Below are 22,374 nucleotides of genomic sequence, written 5' to 3'. Positions count from 1 at the left end.
CACGCCAGAGCAACGCGTGTCACTTGGACAAACACCCTAACTTTGGTGCACGCCACTCCACCTAAGCACGTCTCCGTGCATCAAACACCTTACACATCTCCCAACGGCCTCCTGATGAAGCGCCGCACTTCACAGAGACGGTTATTCTCATACACGCCTATTTAAGGGTGACTTAGCTTCACCCCAAGGTATGATTCACTTTTCCCACACTTTTCACAAATTCCATCTCATTTCCTACACTGATTTGAGCATTGGAGCGCTAACGTGTCTGCAGACACCTTTCGTTCCACCATGAAGACTCATCGCCACTGTACCAGAGCACTTTCCGCCATGGTTGCCTCCATCCGTTTCTCAACGGACATATCATATATATTCTAGCACAAATTTCATATAGTTACTCTTCGTAATTTATGACGACTATTCTATTTACATTTTATCTAGTTATAATGATTTATCAAAACAACCTTCACACCTAACCAAATTTGTTCATCCAAGTGGCCCTGGAATATAAAAACTACATAATAAGCACATGCACAATGAACAGGTTTACCTCTAGTAAAAATAATTTCATGCATCTAATGAATGACATATCAGAATCATAACAAAGTTTCCATTGATATTTGATATCATTTTTTTCATTATGTCAACATTACAAATGTCACAAGTCACAACAACTTGAACTTCATCTAAATTGATAGCAGTAAAAAGTTATTTGCTATTATGATGGAAGTACAATAGGAGCTTGGAGACAAGGCATAACAAAAGGGGTTAAAAACAATCGGAGCTTGAAGACAAGGCATAACAAAAGGGGTTAAAAAAAAGAGAGAGAATTGAGGAAAAAAGGGTCAGAAGTTGCCACAAGTGATGACACATTTTTCTTCTAATTTGCCAACCTGGGCATCTTCTAATTTACAAACATCAACAACAAGTGAACCATTCATCAAGTGGTACATACATAGATATCAATCCCTGTACACTAGGTTCTGCATGATAGATGTCCGTTAGCACTGAAACTAAGGCGAAAAGACACCATCATCGAAGAAGGTGAATCTCCATCTATTTGCAACACGAGAAGGTCATAATGTACATTACAATAAGGTTAGGTCACTCTTCACAAGCACCATAGGGTGCAACCACCTATGCTTTGGTGATGTCCATTGAGTATCAGGTGGAATAGTTTATTACAGAATCACCTAGAACAAAACTGGTTGGTTTGAGTCCCATAACTGAATAGACATAGAAGTAGTTATCAAAGCTGAAAAAGGTTTTATTACTGTGTGTAGAGTCGACTGATGATCGTGGTGACACGCTTCCCTTTTCTGTATCAAGTCCAAAAAAAAGTGGTACAGTATCATTAGCCATAAAGGATAAAGAAATGTATAAACTGAAATATCCAGAAGGTATTTAAATATCGTGATAGGCGCATAGATATCCTTAAATATTTCAATTTCACCTCTAGTCTTTGTAATTTGTTTTTCTAGTCCCTGATACAACAACAACAACAACCAAGCCTTATCCCACTAAGTGGGGTCGGCTACATGGATCAAATGACGCCATAGTGTTCTAGTCCCTGATACATACACAATTTTGTTTTTGGTCCTTGTTATTTTAATTCTAGTTCATGTTGGTTAAAGTCTTGTATTATGTAGACCTTATTGATCTTAGCACCTAATTATATGGAGTATATAAGGACGAATTCCAACATAGACAAATATTTGAAAGATTAAAGCCAAAAAAGGACTAAATGCTAATTTTCTTATGCTTCAGAGTATAAAACAAAACAAAAATATAGAGACTAAAAGCAAAGACTGATATAACACAAGTGTGAATGAAGATGTTAATATTAAGCAGAATGAACATGCATTCTAGTCTACCAAAGTTTAGCACGATCACGTTAGTCCACACCATTATAGGTGTAAAATATGTAAAATCTGAGTAAACTCTCTGTGTGTCTATAATGAGATCACGCTATTGTATTTATAATGGTTTTACAATAAGTGCATTGAATGCTTAATTAGTAAGCACTAGCCTAGGAAGTTGAATACTCTAGGAGTAATAACAATCAATCTAGGAAGTTGTACAGTTAAACAAATATCTAAAGATTCTTAACTTTTAACAATAGGTTACATCAGATTGACACATATATGCCGAGCAATGCAATCAATTTCGTCTACTTAAGGACCAATTTGATGACATTAACCGACAATTACGGACAGCTATACATGGGGAGCACCAAGAATAATATGTGAAGTATAGCTTTGGATGATCAAAATATATATTTTATAATGCAAAGAAATTATATAGATGGAAAGTCCTGTTTTTGCTGTAACATTTAGCGATGAGCCTAACTTGTAACTAGTTAGAACAAAAGAAAGGTTTACGGAAAGTGTACAAAAACGATTAACTATTAAGTCACTGCTTTGATGGAAAACACAAAGGGTTATAAAGGTTAAAAATATCACGACATATTCGTGACATTTTTGTGCAATATCTTTCATAAATTTCAGCATTTTCCGTGGCAAATAACTTTAAACTGATCTCATGTACAAAAAGAAAATGGAAATCGGCGATAAAAAGTTGAAATACAGCATTATAGATTCATAATATGTGGCATCAAAAGATCAAAATGTGTTAATAAAAATAAAATAAAAAATAGTAACATATTATCCTTTATGCGGAAAGTACTTACCAATAGAATGACGCTTCCCTTTGACAGCTGCAAAATTCCTATATGTATAGCCAACAAAACTGAGATCTTGAGTAAAAAGCATCTGTAGACAAAAAGGATACAAGAAACATAAGAGTTATTGTATGTACTACAAAATCAATCAACTTATATTTAGCCTGGAAATTTTGTATCAGGGTAAAAAACTAGAACTGGTGAATTCAATAGTGAAGAAAAATAAATAAATACTTATGAATCAATCTAAAGATGCATAAAGCCAATGATTATTGATTTATACGATGATTAATGTTGTGCGTAAGTTCAATGGAGACATACTCATTCATGCAGCTATTATAATTGTTTATATATCTAGAGGAAATGAATATTGCAATCTAAACAGAATGATGCAAAAAAGCGAATAGCTAAGACAGGATGATTGACTATTTTTCCTGAAAAATCTTAATCTTCATGCAAGTAAATAAAATTTTACCTTTCTGATGGGTCCGGATCCAGCTGGCATTGGTTGTTCAACCTATTAAGACGATTACAACGAATATCACAATTTCAACGTAATTGAACCAAGTCAAAGCAAAAGATATAAAAATCCATGCACAACCTGTAGTGTCAACGAATATGGGAAAACTACCAAAACATAAAATAAAGAGATGCAGCTCAAGCAAATGAAAAAGAATATCAACAAACCAGTCGCACTCCAAGCCATAACCCTTTTTCAGTAACACTTCTGGAGCAATATAGTCTGGAGTTCCAACAGTAGAAAATGCCATAATGTAAGTTATTCATATTTTGAAGAAAGAGTTGCAATCGGTTTATATCAAAATTGTTTGCATTCTTCTTGATGAATTTGGCAGACACCTCTATTTATAAATAGTCTGTAGAACATGTTCAAAAGATTTAATCAGTTTGGTTTGTAATTCAAATATCCAGATATCATTCTAACCCTAATTATGAATAGGCAAACTTGATTCTTAACACTTTTTATAGTACAGATGCACTATAAAATTGCCAAATATATTTATTCGTTTATAATATATTAAAACATACTCAGAAACTATTTAGTTGACATCTCACCATAGTACAGATGCACTATAACATTGTCAAATATATCCCCGTGTCACTATCAATATTTCATTGCTACTCTCTCATTCTATTCTCCCTTTTTTGTACGGCATTCTAACCATCTCCTATGACTAAAATATTTTGCATTTGCGCAACAGAAAATAATTTCTTATGGATTTTGAATGAATAAAGCTTCACATCCTCTGTCCCATATTATAAGTCATTTTAACAAAAAAGAAATTGTCTCATGTTATATGCTGTTCTGCAATATCAATGAAGTATTCGTTACTTTTTCCTAACATACCCTTAATAAATGTTTCATGAAACCTGTGATATTAATCGCATTTCTGAATTCATGTGCTAAAAAAGGGCAACCCGGTGCACTAAAGCTCCCATATACGCAGGGTTCGAGAAGGGGTTCCACCATTTGGTGTATTGTACGCAGCCTTACCCTGATTTTTACACAAGAGGTTCTTTCCAGGACTTGAACCCGTGACCTTCCAGTCACATGACAACAACTTTACCAGTTGTGTTGTGCCAAGGTTACCCCTCATGAACATTGATGATGATATTTAAATATTATATAATATGATACAATAAAACTCAAATTTTCTTGAGGTCATATAAATAGATTCATGAACAATTTGTAGCACCACACAAGTGAGAACAGGGGACAGCTTAAATTTTCTTACGAATCAGAGTTTAAGTGTCCATCCAGAAAGACATTTCAATTTATTTCAAAAAATATCGAAAAAAGTTGCATACGTCTCAAATGCATTAAAATAAATGAACCGTAAATTCCTTGTAAATTGTAACCAAAATGTTATCAACAAAACCATTTCAAATTCATCAACATCATTAAGCATGCACCTACCTATCACACCCTAAAAGACATAAAAATTTAACAAAAATACAAAGCTTCCACAATATACACTTGTTAATGTATTAGAATAAACAAATTGACATTAACTAGACACTGGTCTCTTAAACAAGGTCTCATGTTCGACCAATGGGTATGAGAAAAATGCGGTTGGGAGAGGTGGCGAGCCAGGTTCACCGGCAGAGATTAGATATCAGCAAAGTTGGGTTGATATTTCGCATTGATAACATGATTATAGGAAAAACAATACTCATTTCACAAAAAAGAACAGGGAAAAGAGAAAGAATTAAGAAGCCATCAACAACATGCAAAGTGAACAAACAGATCTTAATCAATATGAAAAAAATCAAAACAATCTTAACAAAAGAAGAACCTCCTACAAGGACAACATCATGGACACTTCTTTTGTACTCACCACTCAAGATTGCAGCGTAAAATGCAGCACCATACACAACAGCCTCGTTGGGATTAATGCTATTGCATAGCTCCTTTCCGTTAAAGAAATCCTGCAATAATTGTTGAACCTTTGGAATTCTGGTAGAACCTCCTACAAGGACAACATCATGGACACTTCTTTTGTCCATCTTAGCATTTCTCAAACATTTCTCAACTTGCTCCATACATTTCCTAAAGAGATCCATGTTGAGCTCTTCAAATGTGGCACGAGTAATGAAGGAGCAGAAATCAATTCCCTCGAATAGACATTCAATTTCAATGGTGGTCTGAGCAGTAGATGATAGAGCTCTCTTCGCCCTCTCACAAGCAGTCCCCAACCTCATAAGAGCTCTTGGGTTGCCACTGATGTCCTTGTTGTTCTTTCTTTTGAACTCTTGAACAAAGTGATTCACCATTCTGTTATTAAAATCCTCACCTCCAAGATGGGGGTCTCCGGTTGTAGCTTTAACCCCAATGATACCCTCTTCAATAGTTAGCAAACAGACATCAAAAGTACCACCGCAAAGGTCAAAGATCAAGACATTCTTCTCTCCAAAGCTGGTCGTGTCAAAACCATAAGCAATGGCTGCAGGAGTGGGCTCATTGATAATTCCCAGGACATTAAGACCAGAAATAAGACCGGCATCCTTAGTAGCTTGTCTGTGATTAAAATTAAAATAAGCAGGGATACTAACAACGGCATTCTTAATGGCAGAGCCAAGGTAGGCCTCAGCAACCTCACGCATCTTCGTGAGTACCATGGAAGAGATCTCTTCTGCGGAAAATTGCTTATCTTCACCCTTGTAGTTAACACCAATCATAGGCTTTTCATACGGGCCAGAAATAATCTTAAATGGCCACAACTTCATATCACTCTGAACAGAGGCATCGTTGAATCTACGGCCAATCAACCTCTTAGCATCGAAGATGGTGTTGATAGGGTTCCTGGTGACTTGATTCTTAGCGGCATCACCAATGAGACGCTCTGAGTCGGTAAAGGCGACGTAAGACGGTGTGGTTCTGTTACCTTGGTCGTTGGCGATGATTTCAACACGGTCATGTTTCCATACACCGACGCATGAGTATGTGGTTCCGAGATCGATCCCAATCGCTGGTCCCACTATCTTTTCGACCATTAAATTAAATAATTTTAATTTCAGTTCGGGAAAGACAAATCTCTCTTTTTCGACCAATGGAGAGAAAGATCTGAGATAATATTTGTTATTGAATATTAGTTATATTATATATTACGTATAACACACTATTTACATATTATATTTGGTCTATAAAAGTGACCAGATATAATAATTAAAAATTTGTATTTTGTTTATAAATGTGACCACATAAAGTGTGTTTATATATATATATACTACATTCGTCCCTAATTATATGTCCCTTTTGAAAAAATAACGGGAATTAAGATAGTGGATATTTGTATTAAATATGTTTGTAATTAATATTGTTTTTACAATTTTATCTTTTAAGAGAGAGATGATATATGTTTTCAACATGTTATTTATTGCTGATTGAAGAAAAAAATGTATAATTAATAGGGGCATGCATGTAAAGAAATAATTAATGTAGTTGAAAATAACAAAGGAGTCTTATAAAAAGGGATAAAAGAAAATTCTCAAAAAGGTCTTATAATTAGGGACGGAGCTAGTATATTCTTGTAGATTTCAATACTTAAACAGATGATTTCAAAAAAATAAATTAATTAAATAAAGCATGTCAAAATCCAGTTATTTTTCAATGGATTAATTAAGTAAATGTCTATATAAATATTCATAAATTCATTTTTAGTTCCTAAGACCAAAATTGCACTTTTAACCTCTGTAATATTTTCTTTTAACATACTTAAAAATTAAAATGATGCTGACGGAAAATTTTACGGCGACCAATAGATGCAATTTTTTTTATAGACTAAACAAAATTCTTAATATTTATAAGATCATTTACTTAATTAATCATTTCTAAATTCACAAACAAACCTTTTGTAAAGTACTGAACCAAACCAATAATTTGCTATATTTCTTCTGTGCTGCTCTACGCATTCCACAAACTGGGAGAGAAATCTGATACCCACTTTGTTATCTTCTTCATAGGCATAAATGAAGGACCAACTTGGATTTCTTGTTGTGGTCATCTCATGGGTAGCCATTATTCTTTTAGAGCCACATGGCATAAGGTATTTAAACTCATATAAAATATCTACTTGATTCCATTCATGCTCTAAATACGATCTTTCAACTTTGCACACTAAGTCACACAGAATAATTATTTGTTCAGCAGAAAATATGTAGTTGCATGAAGAAGTGAATTGCTCAGTGCCATTGATAAGAACACTCAACTTGAAATCCAACAACATATTGTCTTTACACACAGGAGGTTCTACAGCACAACACAGAGCTATCCTGGGGAATTTATTTTGAAACCAAAATCGTAAGGATGATTCGTTGCTTTCATGTTCATACCAATTTCCTCTCCCTTTAGCAATCCCTTCTCTCATTAATACAACATTACCATCAAGAATTGAAGTACTAAATACTTCTATGACATTATCAGGGCATATGTTAAGAGAGGACATATCAAGCGATTCCGCGCTTCCTTCTTTACAAACAAGCATGGCTTCTGGAAACACTTCTGAACCCACCTTTTCTTTATCCTCAAACAATCGAAATCCTCTACAACCATAAGCCGTTATTATCTCGAGTTTAGGCAATATACGAATACTATCCGGTAGCTGAGTTAGGCTCATGCACTCCCTCAAGAACAATTGTCGGAGGCCAACAAGATTTCTAATTGAAAATGGCAACTTACCTATGGAAGTTTGGTCTAAATAAACATATCTTATATTCTCCATTACTCCCAATACTTCAGGGAAGCTCTTGAGACGCGAGCAACCCCTTATATCTAGAGTCTCTAGAGATGGCAGGTTGATGTTGGGCACCAAAAGTTCTAGCTGTTTGCATCTTTGACTACTCAGTAGCACGAGTTTATTGAGAAAACCAATCGACTTATGAATCCTGATTAAATTAGTGCAATCGTCAAGACACAGTGCCCCTAAATTAACTAGTCCAGATAAGCTAGGCAGCTCAGTTAATAACTTGCAACCTTCAAAATCCAGAAAGCTCAAGGACTCAAACACCTACAAAACATTAAAATAATGAAATTATGAGATATTTACTGGATACTCACATTATAGTGACCAGTAACAAATGTATCGAATTGGCATGCTCTTTCATTCAAACAAGGTTACTACAAAGTAGTGCAATGTTTAATTGTTAACTTTTTTTGTACCATATATATATATAATTACTCCCTCCGTCCCTATATGTAAGCACCCATTTGATTTTATTTTTGTCCCTAAATGTAAACTCCTTTTCAAATTACTAGATGCATTTATTATTATTTTCCTAAACATACCCCTAATTAATCCTACTAATTTGTCTTGAAATACAAAAAGTCAAATTTAATACACATACAAACAAAGGACAATTTAGTAATATTAACACATAAAATAGGCACATTAATTACACTAACAACTTTTCTTAAGAAATGTGAAAAAAGCAAAGGGGGGTTACATATAGGGACGGAGGGAGTACATAGGAACGGATGGCAGATAGACAACAAGCTGCACTACTAACCCTTTCTAGATTGCAAAACCAAACCTCTTAAAAATAACATTCATAGACCTAAAAGACACAGCATTGCTATGCATAAACCAGTTTAATGTGTAAAAAAAAAAAATACATACCTTGAGCAATTTGAACGATACAAGACAACTTTCAGGAAGGCTAAGTATCATAAGATTCTTAGGATTGAAATCTGCTGGTAAAGATTGTGAAGGGTATCCATTCCAATCTAGAACTCTCAAACTATTTGGTAGTTTTTGAGGACCTCTAGAAAAGCGTGCACTTCTAATTATAAGAATTTTCAGGTTTTTCATCTTGGTGAAGGCTTTTCCACTCCACTGCACTTCTTTGTCATTGCACAAGTTGATGATTATGACTTCAATTGTATCAGTGCCCTTTCAATTCCAAATCATTATTTGATCAGAATGTAAAGTTTATGAATATCATCAACATATCTCAAGAAATTACAAATTCAAAATAATAACATCCTTTTCTTATGAAAATCAGTTTCGTTAAACACTTATAATTGAGAATGGATAAATAAGAATCTAGAAATTTAGTAGTTATCCACCAGAAGAACATCTTATATGTTTTGACGTTGGCACGTACCATATTTGTTTCCAAAACATGAACTATATCGTCATCATACCATAATCTACTGCGTCTGCCAGGCTCCACAGTTGATTCCTGCCTCACGATTTCTCTGCCCATGTCTTGAACTAAGTCATGCATTCTCACACAACCATTGGCATCAATTTTTATGAGGGATTTGTCGGTCAGCACTTGAATTCCATTTTCAGCACTAAAACCATGTAGGTATAGCAATTCTTTGGCATAGCTCATTTCATAAGAATTGAAGAAACAAGCGATGTCAAGAAAAATACCCTTCTGATCATCATCCAAATCATCATAGCTAACTTTAAGAATTTCATGAATCTCTTTGTGAAGAACTCTTTCATATTTATCTAATGAAGATTTCCATACATCTAAACTTTTGCCAAACAAGTGAGAACCTATTACTTCCAAAGCCAATGGAAGGCCAGAAGCATAAGAAACTGCACGGTTTGACATATCACTGTAACATGGATCCATTTTTCTGTTTCTAAAGGCATGCCAGTTAAACAAATCAAGAGATTTTTCATGATTCAACTGTTTAACCTCATATAAATTTAGAATCTCATGAATAGCCAACAAATGTTTGTCTCTTGTAGTGACTACAATCTTGCTGCCGGGGCCAAACCAATCATGCCCTCCTGCAAGTACTTGTATCTGCTTCACTTTGTCAACATCATCAAGAACCAAAAGTACCTTTTTTCTTTGGAGCCTCCTTTTTATAATTGAAATTCCTCTATAAACATCTCTTATTCTAATATCCTCCTCTCCAAGTATTTCAGAAAGTAGCGTTTCTTGGAGTTGTGCAAGACCATGATTAATTGCACTTTCTCTTATGCCAGCAAGAAAGCACACACCATCAAATTGATCAGAAATATGGTTGTAAACTGCACGAGCCAATGTTGATTTACCTACACCACCGATACCATAAATTCCAACCATGTTGGTTCCCTTTTCAGGTCCAGAATCTAGAAGAGATGCTACTTCTAACATTGGAGACTCTAATGCAACTGGGTTATCAGCAACATGTAAAGTAGTCCGATTGATCTTCTTAGTGACTTCCTCAACGATATTTCCAATAAATTTGTATTCTGATTGTGACCTACACAACACAAAAGTATACCTGATTTGAAACAGAAGCACTGAACCGATTCTTAGTACTTCATCTTGGTCAATTAATTACAGGTAAAATACAAATAGGTGTTTAGAAGTTGCAATGCAAGTTCTGATACTTTGGTTAGTCACATAATGTGTCAACTTATCACATATCTGTTTTTCCGGTTTCACAATTCACAAATTCATCATTTTATTAAGTAAAGGTCTAAACCGGCCATTGAGAAAAAACACCAAGACCTATTTGGTTCCAAAGAAATAAAAAGTATCAATTTGGTTCTTAAAAGTCTCAAATATCAGTCAAATTAGTCCCTTATCAAGCATTACTCAGAAATCAATTTGTGAAGTACAAGTGAACTTATGAAAAACTGAACATATTATGAGGCTAATTTGTGCACATCAAGTACAAATAATCATGCCTATTTACTTGCTATGTTCCCTTCATCTAAAATTGTATCTGAGATTTATTTTGAATTGTAAAATCATCTATATAAAAACTATTAGACAATTAAAAGAACCGTAATTAAAATAAATAAATAAAAGTATGGTATGAGATTAGAAAATACTGTACCCATGTTGGAAATGCCAGCCAGAAACATTAGCAGCTTGACATAAAGCATCTCTCCATTTTTGCACCTTATCCTTATCATCACAAAACCTCTTCTCATGTTTTCCCAAAGCTTCACCATAAGCACCACTTTGGTGGCGAACTTGTGATGGATCGACATCATAAAAAACAGGCAAAAGCAAGCGTCCATGTGTGTTGGAACAGTCAAGGATCACAACAAGTTCATTCAAACAAAAAGTTGAGGAAGCATAGTTGTTAGAGAAAACAACAATGAAAATCCTAGATTGTTGAATTGCTTGAAAAAGTGCTGGTGTGATCTCTTCTCCCTTTTGAATTTGTTCTTCATCAAAGAAAGTGTGAATACCGTTTTGATAAAGAATATCGTAGAGGTCACGGGTGAAATTGTTGCGGGTATCTATGCCTCTAAAACTGATGAAAACATCATAGGTGAAGCTAGAAGAGACAGACAATGAAGGTTGTGTCATGATATGATGCAAGAATTGAGGAAATCTGATTTGTGTCTGAAAGATGTTGCTTTTGATGTTTCTTAATTGTGTTTGTTTCTATAATATGTTGAAGAAAATAAGTTGATATATGAATGAACTGAGTGTGTGGTGGTAGAAAAGGCTGAGAAGGGAGTGAGGCATTGACTTGGCATTTAGCAGATAAGTCTTCTCTAAGGGTAGTGACAGTAACCATATAATCAGAAATGTACACAAGTTCAAAAGACAAATAAATGAGTCGTGATATGTGTAGAAATGTACTCACATTGACTTGGCATTCTACACCCTTACATGTGGCTCATATTAATCTAAAATAATCAATATACATGCCAGCTCACAAAAAAAAAGGGAAAATAAAAAAAAATTCTGCAAGTTTCTTTTTCTCTTGGCTTTTATGACTTGTACATATCCAAACAACCAGCGTCGCCGCCCCCACTACGCTTCCGTTACGGGCGATGTTTCCATGACGACGTCATTCCCTACCTCTTCCTATTTCGTTTCTGACGCCGTCTTCTGCCTCTTCCGTTTTCAGTGACGACAACGTCCTATAACTCTTCCATTTCCTGCGACGCCGCCAGCGACTATCTTTCCTCCCTTCCTAGATCTACCACTTCTTTTCCAATACATTCCGGCCTCCCTTCTCGTCTCCTCTGTCCTCCCAAAACAGAAGCACATAACTAGGAACAAGATTTTCAACATCAAACCTAAAACAAAACAATCTTTTTTCATTTTTGTTCAACCCCATCTCAATCAATAGTGAAGGATTGAATGACTGATCGACCAAGGTTTCAAGGACCATGTCTTGAACTTCGCCGCGGATCCAGCCACCCTACTGGAAAACGACCTCCTTAAATCTCAATCGGAGGTCCATAACTGTCACGGATGTCAAAAACAAAGACGGCAAAGGAGAGAGGGTTTTCAAAGCCGACAGAGAAGACAAAGGAGAACAGACACGAGTGACGATGGTTGGCCAAAGAGAATACTTAGACGAGCGATAAACTTAGTACTAGATACATTAAATTACAACATACATTTTCATTTGAATGAAATATCTCACATCCATAGTCTAATAAAATGTCATAATTAAGTACTTGCTGATGAGTACAAAGTACATAATGCTGTCTGAATAATCATGCACTGATATATAAACTATGTTTGAGTAATAATATGGGGGAATGGGATGAGACATAAGGTCTCACTAGGGTGATAGTGATCTGGGAGAATCTAGGATCGCTAACAGTCTGTAATCTGTCTAGGTTAATTGTTCTGGCATTTCATCATATTCAATTATTTATAAAAGTTAGTGTGGAACAAACAACTTATCTAGGTTGATTTTACGGAATCCCCGGGGTGAGTAGTCCCGAAACATTCATCTGACATCACAGCTATACAACTATCCAAGGTGGATTCTAAACTAAAAGGAACTCACATTGATAAATCTGGTCTCTTTAACAGCTTAAGCTCCAATTCTCCTACACCCAAACTTCAATTCTTGTTCCTAAACACCAACCCAAACCACACAGAACCAATGAATCACGCATGCATTCTCACTTGCTGCTGAACTTGAAAAATTCAATTCAAGGCTAAAGAGGAAAGGAAGAATTTGGATGGAATTGGTAGAAGGAAATGTTTGTTTCTGATTTTGGAGGAAATGGTAGAAATGTGAGATGCTTGCCTTAAATACATGCATGATGAAAATACACAAATACCGACTCTATTAATATTTCGAAATTGCTGAAAAGTTTTTCAATTAGATCGTTTTCTCTTTGTTTTTGTCACTTGACGAGAGACTTGGTTGAAAAACTTTTGACAAAGATATTGACTATTTTGAAATATTGTCAAAATCTTTTCAATTAGATCATTTTCTCTTTGTTTTTGTCACATGACGAGAGACTTAATTGAGAAATTTTTGACAAAGACAATGACTATTTTGAAATATTAATAGAGTTGGGGACTAATTTGATAGTGACTTAAAAATACATGGATCAATTTAGTGGTTTACTCATCAGTTAACACTTTACTTTGTTAAATTATTATACTTCCTTTTTACTGTTATTTATATTTTACGTATATTACATTTGATCATTTACTATCCTATTCAGTCTATTTCTCCTTTGCACATACTAATCTCTTGAGCCTTATGGGACCTAAATGGGCGGCAAACTCTCCTTAAGAATGGAGCCTTGTGGGACTCAAATGGGCAGCAAACTCTCCCTAAGAATTTTAACGTTGTTGCATGCCCAAGGCTAGATTCGAATTCAGGATCTTGGTTAAATTAGAAGAGACGCGTGTCATCGTCTAAGCGCTCTAGGGTTATTTCGCCCTTTAATAAGTAGTTAATGGTACTATGGAAGAATAAATAATTAATGTTATATTGAACTTTAAATTGAAGCCTTTAAATTAAATTGAAACAACCCTTGGGATTTGGTGAAACCTGGTGTCAACAGATCCTAACTATCTCTCTTTATATATTGTTCTAGACCCGCTTTAAATCCAATCCAACGTTGACACGTGGACAAGTAACACGCCGGAGCAACACGTGTCACTTGGACAAACACCCTAACTTTGGTGCACGCCACCCTACCTAAGCACGTCTCCGTGCATCAGACACCCTACACATCTCCCAACGGCCTCCTGATGAAGCGCCGCACTTCACAGAGACGGTTATTCTCATACACGCCTATTTAAGGGTGACTTAGCTTCACCCCAAGGTATGATTCACTTTTCCCGCACTTTTCATAGATTCCATCTCATTTCCTACACTAATTTGAGCATTGGAGCGCTAACGTGTCTCCAGACACTTTGAAGACAAGGCATAACAAAAGGGGTTAAAAAAGAAGAAGAGAGAATTGAGGAAAATAGGGTCAGAAGTTGCCACAAGTGATGACACATTTTTCTTCTAATTTGCAAACCTGAGCATCTTCTAATTTACAAACATCAACAACAAGTGAACCATTCATCAAGTGGTACATACATAGATATCAATTCCTGTACACTAGACAAATATTTGAAAGATTAAAGCCAAAAAAGGACTAAATGCTAATTTTCTTATGCTTCAGAGTATAAAGCAAAACAAAAATATACAGAGACTAAAAGCAAAGACTGATATAACACAAGTGTGAATGAAGCTGTCAATATATTAAGCAGAGTGAACATGCATTCTAGTCTACAAAAGTTTAGCACGATCACGTTAGACCACACCATTATAGGTTACATCAGATTGACACATATATGTTGAGCAATGCAATCAGTTTCGTCTACTTAAGACCAATTTGATGACATTAACCGACAATTACGGACAGGTATACTTGGGGAGCACCAAGAATAACATGTGAAGTATAGCTTTGGATAATCAAAATGTATATTTTATAATGGAAAGAAATTATATAGATGGAAAGTTCTGTTTTTGCTGTAACATTTAGTGATGAGCCTAACTTCTAACTTAGTACTTAAGATTGTTCTTAAAATCATTAAAAATTCACAACCACAGAGATTGAATATGCATTGTACAATCTAAAGGATAAATAATCTACTCTTAACTAAAACTTGGTCTTCTTATTCTTCTGATGATTCTGATTTTGAAACGTATAGTTGAAGTAGAAGGCAGGATCAAAGAAAAACATGAAAGTCAGAAGAGAAGAGCTGAGCATTCTTATTCTTCCGATGATTCTGATGTTGAAAAGGATGGTCGAAGTAGAAGGATCAAAGAAAAACATCGCGGCACGCCTGATGGTTCTGAACATGCTGAGATTGATGTGCGCCAACAGAACAGAGAAAAGCCTTCATATCACAGAAGTGATAAGAGTTCCAATCATCGTGAAAAACATAAGCTGAGAAAAAGCATTCACAAGCATTGAATAACTCGTTTCGACTAGAATGTGCATCGCAAAAATTGTGGAGCAATGCACAATTTTTCAATAACTTTCATCGAAGTCTTCCAAGAGGTTGTCAACATATTGAACCTTTTCACTCTTATAATAGGAAGCAAGAATTTACTGCACCATGAATCTGTTGTATATCAGTTACATGATAGGAGTTCTTTTTCACAAGCTCCAAGCCTCCAATCCGTGTTTGAGAAAGCTGATTTCAAAGCGACTATCTTCAATCAAGTAACTACTAAATTACTTTCTCTAATTTGCCTTGAGTTCTGAACTGTAACTATTGCTTCTTTTTTTTTTTTTTTACACTGGATCAATTCAATTTTGAATATTTCACTTCGGTTTGGTTGATTTCTTGTATTAGGGAAATAGATGATTTACAAAAAAATTCGATTGGATTATGATGGTTTAACTGAAACCATCTATTAATCTATCAATTACAATATTTATATGGATGGATATCCATTCCACCCATAAATATATTTTAAAATAATTTAATTACAATATCAGGACTCAGGCTGCCGGGACTTGCACGGTTCTCGGTTGGCCCTTGACTGTCAGTACCCATTTTGTTGACGAGATCGCTCTTGGCAGTCAGGTCATTTTCTGTTAGTCTGTTTGACACCAAATCTGTTAAGCGCTAGGCCATAGGCCTATCGGTAGTTGGTTAGAGAGTTGTCGGTAGCCAACCCATCGGTTGGTTTGGATGTAGCAGGCCTATATATCAGAGGGTTGCTAGAAGTCGGGATGTTGATCAACCTGCCTATAGCTGACCTTCATGTTGGAGGGTTACCTACCATGCTGCTGGTCGGTCAAATGGATTGAGTGAATGGTGGAAAACCTTCCATCACAGTTGCTGGTATACTTTGGTATGCTACAAGCTTGTAGCATAGCAACCAGAAGCAGAACAGCCTCAAAACAACTTAGCACACAATACAATCACAATCCTGGAAAGATGACTATTGAAAAATCTGTGAAACAAAAAAAAATGGAACCTATTGAAAAATCTAGACCATTTTATTATTTACCATGATTATCATATATTTTTTTTGGCGTAAATCAGGTATCCTCCTCGCACGCAACTGCGGAGACTAATCCCTCGAGCCTTGTGGAATCCAAATGGGTGGCAACACTGATATTTAATGAATGTAAGTGGTACCTCGTTCATGTATCATTTGACATAATATTTTGATATTTCCGATCGACAGCTAAATCTTTGTTCTAATACAAACACATCAACTTGAGATGTTTAAACTCAAAATATCCCTATTGGTGTCTAAATCCAACATAATACCATCAAAATAAGGAGTTTTGTTGTTTTATTTGGTACATATCAAAATAAGAAAGGCTGAGTTGAATAATAATAAAAACAAAAGAAATAATCCAATCAAATCAATTCTCAAATACAAATATAAAAGCCGATGTAACTTAAACTTTAAAATGAATCATAGTATAATCACAGTAGTAATATAATAAAGCTAAAAAATTTATACCGTCTAAATTGGTATTTTTTGAAAGATTTTATAGATTAAGTTAATTTGGTTTGATTAGATTACATTTTTATATTTTGATTAAGTTATATGTCAAAGAATAATAATAAAAAAAAAAAATTGGTTGAGCTTAACATGATTTCAATTGAATTAGATGGAGTTTACATCTTGAATCAAAATAAGTGAGCTGTTTTTATTTCCCCACACCTTTGTTTGAAAACTGATTCCATCCGGAAGTCCTGTTCCGGATGGACAAGAAACACTATTTTTTCCACTTCTTAATGAGTGAACCCGGAAAAAATGGTTTTTTTGCTTCTCTAGAACGGGGGATCGGTTTTCAGACAAAGATGGGGATAAAAACAACTCTTTCAAAGTAACTTGGTATTTTAAGAAAATTAAAATTAGACCACATTTGATCTTTTCGATCAAAACCCAGTCCAATTGAATCCATAACGCTTGAGCATATGGTGAAAACCCAATAGTGTTTCCTTTCTTCTCTCAGCCTCCTTGCATTCCATAAACTCAGACAGAAATTTGACATCCTCTTTGATATCTCCACTGACATAAATGAGAGACCAACTTGGGTTTCTTGTTGTGGTCCTGTCATGGTTAGCCATTATCCTTTCAAGTCCACGTGGAATAGGATATTTCAACTCATATAAAATCTCTACTTTATTCCATTCATGCTCTAAAAATGATCTTTCCGCTAGGCCCACTAAATCACACATAAGTATTTGGTCTGATTTGCTTCCTGCAGAAAATATGTAGTTACATGAAGAAGTGAATTGCTTAGTGCCATTGATGAGTACACTCAACTTGAAATCCAACAGCATATTGTCTTTATACATAGGAGGTTCTCCAGCACAACATAGAGCTATCTGAGGGAATTTCTTTCGAAACCAAAAACATAATGATGATTCCTTGATTCCTTGCTGGTACCAATTTACCTTCCCTTCAAAAATCCCTTTAAACACGAATCCGAAATCATTACTGAGATCATTACTGACAAACGAAGGCTTACATACTTCTATGTCATTGTTGGCACATATATTAAGAGAACACACATCGAGCAGTGTCTCCTTTCCTTCATTATAAACAAGCATGGCTTTTGGAAATACTTCTGAACCCACTTTTTCTCGATCCTCAAACAATTGAAATCCTCTACAATCATAAACCATTATTATCCCAAGCTTAGGCAATATACGAATACTATCCGGTAGCTGAGTAAGGCTCTTGCATTCCCTCAAGAACAATCGTTCGAGGCCAACAAGATTTCCAATTGAAACTGGTAACTTATCTATGGAAGTCTGGTCTAAATAAACATCTCTTATATTCTCCATTACTCCCAATACTTCAGGGAAGCTCTTGAGACGCGAGCAACCCCTCATATCTAGACTCTCTAGAGATGGCAGATTGATGTTGGGCACCAAAAGTTTTAGCTGGTTGCATCTTTGAGTACTCAACAACATGAGTTTATTGAGAAAACCAACCGACCTATGAATCGTAATTAAATTAGTGCAATCGTCAAGACACAGTGCCCCCAAATTTACTAGTCCAGATAAGCTAGGTAGCTCAGTTAATAACTTGCATCCTTCAAAATCCAGAAAGCTCAAGGACTCAAACACCTACAAACCATAAAAACAATGAAATGAAATTATGAGATTTTTACTGGAAACGCACATTATATTTTAAGTCCATTGAACGCGTTGAAAAATACATACTTTGAGTGATTTGAACGATACAAGGCTACTTTCATGTAGGCTAAGTATCATAAGCTTCTTAGGATTGAAATCACCTGGCAAAGATTGTGATGGATATCCACTCCAGTCTAAAACTCTCAAACTATTTGGTAGTTTTTGAGGATCTTTAGAAAATCGTGCACTTCTAATTATTAGAATTTTTAGGTTTTTCATCTTCTTGAATGCTTTTCCACTCCAATGCACTTCTTTGTCATTGCACAAGTTGATGATTATGACTTCAATTGTATCAGTTCCCTTTCAATTCCAAATCATTATTTTAATCAGAATGTAAAGTTTAGGAATATCATCAACATATTTCAAGAAATTACAAATTCTAAATAATAACATCCTTTTCTAATGAAAATGAATTTCATTAAACATGTGTGTGTAATTGAGAATGGATAAATAAGAATCTAGAAATTTAGTAGTTATCAATCAGAAGAATAACATATATGTTTTAAGGTTGTAACGTACCGTATTTTCTTCCAAAACATGAATTATGTCGTCATCAAACCATAATCTACTGCGTCTTCCAGGCTCCACAGATGATTCCTGCCTCACGATTTCTCTGCCCATGTCTTGAACTAAGTCATGCATTCTCACACAACCATTGACATCAATTTTTATGAGAGATTTGTCGGTCAGCACTTGAATGCCATTTTCAGCACTAAAACCATGTAGGTATAGCATTTCTTTGGCATAGCTCATTTCATAAGAATTGTAGAAACAAGCGATGTCAAGGAAAATACCCTTGTCATCTTCATCCAAATCATCATAGCTAACTTTAAGAACTTCATGAATATCTTTGTGAAGAACTTTTTCATATTTATCTAATGAAGATTTCCACACATCTAAACTTTGTCCAATCAAATGAGAACCTATCACCTCCAAAGCTATCGGAAGGCCGTGAGCATAAGAAACTGCTCGGTTTGAAATACTTCTATAACTTGGATCAATTTTTCTGTTTATAAAGGCATGCCAACTAAAGAGCTCAAGAGATTTTTCATGATTTAACTCTTTAACCTCATATACACTTAGAATCCCATTAATAGCCAACAAATGTTTGTCTCTTGTAGTGATTATGATCTTGCTGCCGGAGCCAAACCAATCATGTCCACCTGCAAGTACTTGTATCTGCTTCGCTTTGTCAACATCATCAAGAACCAAAAGTACCTTTTTTCTTTGGAGCCTTCTTTTTATAATTGAAATTCCTCTATAAACATCTCTCACTCTAATATCCTCCTCACCAAGTATATCAGAAAGTAGTGTTTCTTGGAGTTGCACAAGACCATGATTAATTGCACTTCGTCTTATATCAGCAAGAAAACACACACCATCAAATTGATCAGAAATTTGGTTATTATACACAGCACGAGCCAATGTTGATTTACCTACACCACCGGTTCCATAAATGCCAACGATATTGGCTCTCTCATCAGACCCGAACCCTAGAAGAGATGCCACTTCTAACACCGGAGACTCTAGCGCAACTGGGTTCTCAACAACATGTAAAGGAGTGCGATTGATCTTCTTAGCGACTACCTCAACGATATTTCCAATAAATTTGTATTCTGGTTGTGACCTACACATCACAGAAGTATAAATGATTTGAAACAGAAGCAATGAATCCATTCTTAGTTCTTCACCTTAGTCAAAATTAATTACAGGTAATATACAATTAGGTCAATTTCTGTTACGCTGGTTAGTACATAATGTGTCAACTTATCACAAATCTGTTTTTTCGGTTTCACAATTTCACAAATTCATCATTTTATTAAGTAAAGTTTACTGGTCATTGATAAAAATAAAAACAAAGAGACATATTTTGTTCCAAAGAAATAAGGTATCAATTTGGTTCTTAAAGTCTCCAATATTATGAGGCTACTGTACAAATAATCATGTCTATTTACTTTCTATGTTCCCTTCATCTAGAATTGTATCTGAGATTTCTTTAGAATTGTAAAATCTTATGAAGCACGGACACCTTTAGGATTAGGCGTGTCGCGGTGTCCGACACGCGTCAGTGTCCGACACTCTTATGACACTTGTACAACACTGTCGAACAAGTGTCCTAAATAGTTGTTTTCTTCTTTACTTCGACACTCCTTTGACCGGTGTCCGACACTTATATAACACTTATATGAGGCGTGTCGGACAACTTAGACAAATATCTAGATTTATTTTTCTGCTTTCACACACAATAGATTCAAGAGTTAAAGGTGTGTGAAAAATGTTGATCAACGAGAGGTTATAGACATTAAAGTTGATTACAACGTATTTAAGTTTTTCAATAGTAGATGGATAAATAAAGGCCAAATATTATTGTAACTTGTTATAGAACTTCTTGTAATGAAATAAATTGCTCAAGTTAGATGCATATGTATGTATTTTGGTTTTTAATTTAGATCTTATATAAATAAATTAATATATAGCCAGCGGTGTCAGTATCCTATGTTTTTTATATTAGCGATGTCGACGTGTTCGTGTCAGGTGTCCGTGCTTCATAGGTAAATCATATAAAAAAAACTGTTAAACAAACAAAAGAAGGGTAATCAAAATAAATGCATAAAAGTATGGTATGAGATTATAAAACACTACCCATGTTGGAAATGCCAGCCAGAAATATTAGCAGCTTGACATAAAGCATCCCTCCATTTTTGCACCTTATCCTTATCATCACTAAACCTCTCCTCATGTTTTCTCAAAGCTTCACCATAAGCACCACGTTGGTGGCGAACTTGTGATGGATCGACATCATAAAAAACCGGCAAAAGCAAGCGTCTACGTGTGTTGGAACACTCAAGGATCATGACAAGTTCATTCAAGCAAAAAGTTGATGAAGCATAGTTGCTAGAGAAAACAACAATGTAGATTCTAGATTGTTGAATAGCTTGAAGAAGTGATGGTGTGATTTCTTCTCCCTTTTGAATTTCTTTTTCATCAATGAAAGTGTGAATACCTTTTTGATCAAGAGAATTGTAGAGGCTACCAGTGAAAGTGTTGCGGGTATCTATGCCTCTAAAACTGAGGAAAACATCATAAGTACATTCATAGGTGAAGCTAGAAGAGACAGACAATGATGAATGTTTCATGATATGAGAATTGAGGAAAACTGATTTGTCTGAGTTTGAGTGTTTGTTTGTATATTGTGTGTGGTATTGGCAGCTTGTGAGGCATTGACTTGGATTTAGCAAGCGAGGCATTATCTTGGTACTTGCTGGCAAAATAATAATTTTTCCCACACCAAATCAATAATTTTTTATTTTTAATTTTTTTAAAAATATGGGTTGGTTGGTGTAGCTGTAGCTGTAGCCACACCAAGACTTGAAGAGATCCGTCATTCGTCAACAGGTGCCATATGTAGGGATGGCCATGGGTACCCTTATGTAGGGTAATACAGTGTCCAACCCCATACTTATCCTCTAGTTTATAAAAAACCTCATATCTAAGCTCATATTTTGGTGGACAAGTTTGATGATCATCCCCATATCTTATGACATCTAAGCGTCTGTGCCCACACCTATTACCCACACTTTAATTTAACAACAAAAAGATAATAAATAACTAAAAAAAATATCATAACATAATTAAAATATGATCTGGAATCTCTTAAATAAACATATAAAATATTACGCATCATATTATTTAGCTAAATAAAAAACATCTAAAATATAAAAAACAAGTGCATATTACAATAAATATCAATGACTTATGATTAATTAACAAACTTAGTATTACATAAAATTGATACAATCTATATAATGTGCGGGCATGTCTTG

At 35.1% G+C, this 22,374-nt stretch overlaps 1 protein-coding gene across 3 annotated transcripts; it reads right to left on the bottom strand.

The window, feature by feature from the left end:
- Window positions 1-590: 590 nt before the first annotated feature.
- Window positions 591-21,774, bottom strand: LOC11443265 (TMV resistance protein N). Of its 3 annotated transcripts, XM_039830489.1 has the most exons (9): window positions 10,989-11,823; window positions 9,302-10,406; window positions 8,815-9,087; window positions 7,049-8,205; window positions 5,167-6,263; window positions 3,755-4,995; window positions 3,156-3,555; window positions 2,690-2,771; window positions 591-1,319 (listed from the first exon to the last, which is right to left on the bottom strand). In XM_039830489.1, the coding sequence occupies exons 1-6, from the start codon at window positions 11,468-11,470 to the stop codon at window positions 4,796-4,798; spliced, it is 4,314 nt and encodes a 1,437-aa protein (XP_039686423.1). In that variant the 5' UTR covers window positions 11,471-11,823; the 3' UTR covers window positions 591-1,319; window positions 2,690-2,771; window positions 3,156-3,555; window positions 3,755-4,795. The 3 variants fall into 3 exon arrangements, with proteins under 3 accessions (XP_039686423.1, XP_024632353.1, XP_024632356.1); XM_024776585.2 differs by lacking the exons at window positions 3,755-4,995; window positions 10,989-11,823 and adding an exon at window positions 21,194-21,774 and having other exon boundaries at window positions 5,038-6,263; XM_024776588.2 differs by lacking the exons at window positions 3,755-4,995; window positions 10,989-11,823 and adding an exon at window positions 21,194-21,774 and having other exon boundaries at window positions 3,156-3,197; window positions 5,038-6,263.
- Between the last annotated feature and the right edge of the window lie 600 nt (window positions 21,775-22,374).

This window comes from Medicago truncatula, chromosome 2 (assembly GCF_003473485.1).
Source record: "Medicago truncatula cultivar Jemalong A17 chromosome 2, MtrunA17r5.0-ANR, whole genome shotgun sequence".
Taxonomy (NCBI): domain Eukaryota; kingdom Viridiplantae; phylum Streptophyta; class Magnoliopsida; order Fabales; family Fabaceae; genus Medicago; species Medicago truncatula.
Note: the sequence above shows the minus strand (reverse complement) of the source record. Positions and strands in the feature narration are given on the sequence as shown.